Here is a 3,273-nt window from a genome sequence, read left to right on the forward strand (position 1 = left end):
ATAATTTTTTTAATGTTAGGAAACTATCCTTGCTGCAGCTTTATTTATTATTTCTATATCGATATATTCAAACTAATTCACGGGCCTCTTAATTAATTACCCGCCCACTGCAGGGGTTCGTGCGAGACAGAACATTTATGGTAAGTAAACAATTCTTTGTGAATGATGAAGATCACTAGCTAGCTTTTACAACCTTCAAAATTACTATATATAGTTGAAATACAATGGCAACAAGCAAGCGATTATTTCAGCTATTAGATTATTGCCGGTGCGTAATATATAGCTCATTAATCGAGTGCTCTTAATCTCGTAAGTTTTATGAGGTGGAGATAATGGAATCGAAATGGGGCCTAGATGCGTTAAGTAAAAGAATAGAAGAAGCATCTCAAATATAATACGCTAGCTTGAGCAAAATTAAAATATTAAAATATTATTGAAACCAAGCTTAGGTATGATATTTTTATAAACTACATCAACATGATGAAGCACTTTTTGACAGCTATATATGGCAGTGATCTATGTATTTATCTCTTTTGCATTTATTTTCATTTATTATATATATAGTACTGCAAGATCTACTTGGCTTTAGATCACCCCAATACAACTAGCAATACTCATATTGGCACTGGATATATGAGGAGTGACTCACATGGGTGTATCCATCTCCGTCCTTATATATGACATCTATTGCTCATGAAAGGTTGAGAACACGCATAAGGATAGCCATTGGTACAGCAGTAGGCCTCATACAATCCTCATTGATATCCTTCCACGCATCAGAAACTTGCCCGCGGAGTTCATCATATGCTACTTCTTCTGAGACACCATACTTCTTCATGTAGCATTCAACGGCCGAGGCAGCATGCCCTCTCTCTTGTTCAAACTGCAAACATAGTTTTTTTCCATATATATTAAAAAGATTTGGTATGACAAGAAAAGATCACATAGAGATCAAACACCTAATAACATCCATTTAGTTTAAAACATGGAGAATTTTGATCATTAATTCCGCATTTTGATCGTTGTCGGAGGAAATATTATTGCTCACATACCTTATGCGTCTTGATGTCATCCGAGAGCCTAACAATTACTGACGAAGCTGTAATAATTTTGGGGTCGCTAAAGGCCCACACAAGGGTCTCCTCGGTAACTATCTCACCCATGCCAAGAAATGACATGACTGTGAGCATGGGATTGCCAGAGGTTACCAGTCCGACTCGCATGTATTCCTCCAGCGTTGGGATGTGCTTTGCATGAAAAGATTTGGCTTCATCGAAATATGCCCGGACCAGAATTTTCATTTGAGATATCTCAAAGGGTTTCACATAAAATTAAACACGATGCATGGCATTAAATAGGAGGCATAAATATCTAATAATTGAGTTAATGCTCGAATCAGCTTACGGCTTCTTTTGCGTGAGAAACAAGGTAGGATCTTCCTTGTTTTGCCAGCTCCTGCTCAATTTCTTCGAAAACGTCCAAGAGTGCCTTATAACATATTTGCATGTATTTTGGTAACGTATTCATACTCCTAATATTCCACCTAATGATTCCAGTACCAATTGAAGTAATTATTAGACTGATATCATACACCAAAATCTTAAAAATAAAAAACCACTCGATATCCCTTTCAAACCTTTCAATTGCTTCTGTAAAGATCACGATCTCTTCGAGTGTGCCATATGTATCATAGATATCATCTATGATGGATGTCAGGGCAATAACTTTGGTTAGTATTTTTCTTGCAAGCTAGTACTGGGGCTCAAAATAGACTGCCACAATCCAAAAGAATCACTCCACAACCCTGTCTCTTGCGAAAGGTAGTTTCGTTACCAAGTCTAAATCTTTCCACCACCTACAGATTAATTAAATATACTGACATTGATCAGTGCCATGCACCTCGAAAAATGAGTTGACATCAATCAGTTTATACAAGAATGATACTGATATGTATATTTGTCACTAAAAAAAACAAAAGGCTAATTTTCGACCGCATATATGTACCTAGTCTTCGGGAATGTTATTGATGAAACGGTCACCCCAAATGCTTGGTTCAAAATTTGCAGTCCGGCGAATGGCATCTGATGATATGTAATGGGTATTCTACAGTTTACCCAAATACTACACAAGATCACAACACAAACTGGAATGATATGAAAAGAAAACCCAAGAATCACTTTCTTGATTCTTGGAAGAAGCTTTCGAGGAGCTCCCAACCTCCAAAACTGCCTTTCTATTAAACTTTCTGAATGAATTTGCTTACAGGTTGCTTTGGTTCTTATACACGTTTTACAGAAGTAAAACGTTACCGTTTACACTAATCTCAAGCTGTTATTACAGTTATTTAAAACTCCCTGTATCACTTACCCAATACACACCGTTTCAGCCCTTTACATTCCCTTCCCCTTAACAATGTTCTTGTCCTCAAGAACTTGACACTCCTCCCTCTCAAAGGACCTTGCCCACAAGGTGTGGGTATTGATCACGTAACTTCCACAAAAGTTCCCAAGTACTATCTTCTGCAACAGCTCCTAACCATTTCACCAAGACTTCAGTCACAGCATGGTTCCTGATTTTCTTCATCCTCCTTTGCAAAATCAACTCAGGTTCAGGTTGAACTTGCCCCCGAGAGTCCACAGGTGGTAGTGTAGGCAATGGTATAACATTCTGGCCAAGCTTTTTCTTCAGGCAAGAGACATGTATCACAGGATGGATCTTTGTAGAAGAAGGCAATTCAAGCCTATAGGCCACTGTCCCAATTCTCTCCAAAATTTTAAAAGGTCCAAAGAACCTTGGAGCCAACTTAAGATTATGGCGTAAGGCTACAGTTTTCTGTCTATATGGCTGTAGTCTGAGAAACACCCAATCCCCCACTTGAAATTCCCTTTCAGTTCTTCTTCTATCTGCAAAATCCTTCATTCTATTTTGAGCCTTCAATATATTCTCCCTCAACATCACCCAAAGCTGTTCTCTGGATCTTAGTTGCTGGTCTACTGCAGGATTGACAGAAGTTCCTGCTACATAAGAAACTAATCTGGGAGGTACATAACCATACAACGCTTCAAAAGGGAAAATTTTAATTGAAGAGTGACAAGTGGTGTTATAACACCATTCAGCCAAAGGAAGCCACAGGTTCCATTCCTTAGGTTTGTCACTTGTATAGCACCTGAGATAACCTTCAACAACCTTATTCAAAGCTTCAGTTTGCCCATCAGATTGTGGATGATAAGCAGAACTGAAATTGAGAGAAGTGCCTTGCAATCTAAATAATTC

General features: G+C 38.2%; 1 protein-coding gene across 1 annotated transcript; it reads right to left on the minus strand.

The window, feature by feature from the left end:
• Window positions 1-687: 687 nt before the first annotated feature.
• Window positions 688-1,335, minus strand: LOC122280341 (sesquiterpene synthase-like). Its single transcript, XM_043091194.1, has 2 exons — window positions 1,053-1,335; window positions 688-883 (listed from the first exon to the last, which is right to left on the minus strand). The coding sequence occupies exons 1-2, from the start codon at window positions 1,299-1,301 to the stop codon at window positions 692-694; spliced, it is 441 nt and encodes a 146-aa protein (XP_042947128.1). The 5' UTR covers window positions 1,302-1,335; the 3' UTR covers window positions 688-691.
• Between the last annotated feature and the right edge of the window lie 1,938 nt (window positions 1,336-3,273).

Source organism: Carya illinoinensis, chromosome 11, assembly GCF_018687715.1.
Source record: "Carya illinoinensis cultivar Pawnee chromosome 11, C.illinoinensisPawnee_v1, whole genome shotgun sequence".
NCBI classification, from domain to species: Eukaryota; Viridiplantae; Streptophyta; class Magnoliopsida; order Fagales; family Juglandaceae; genus Carya; species Carya illinoinensis.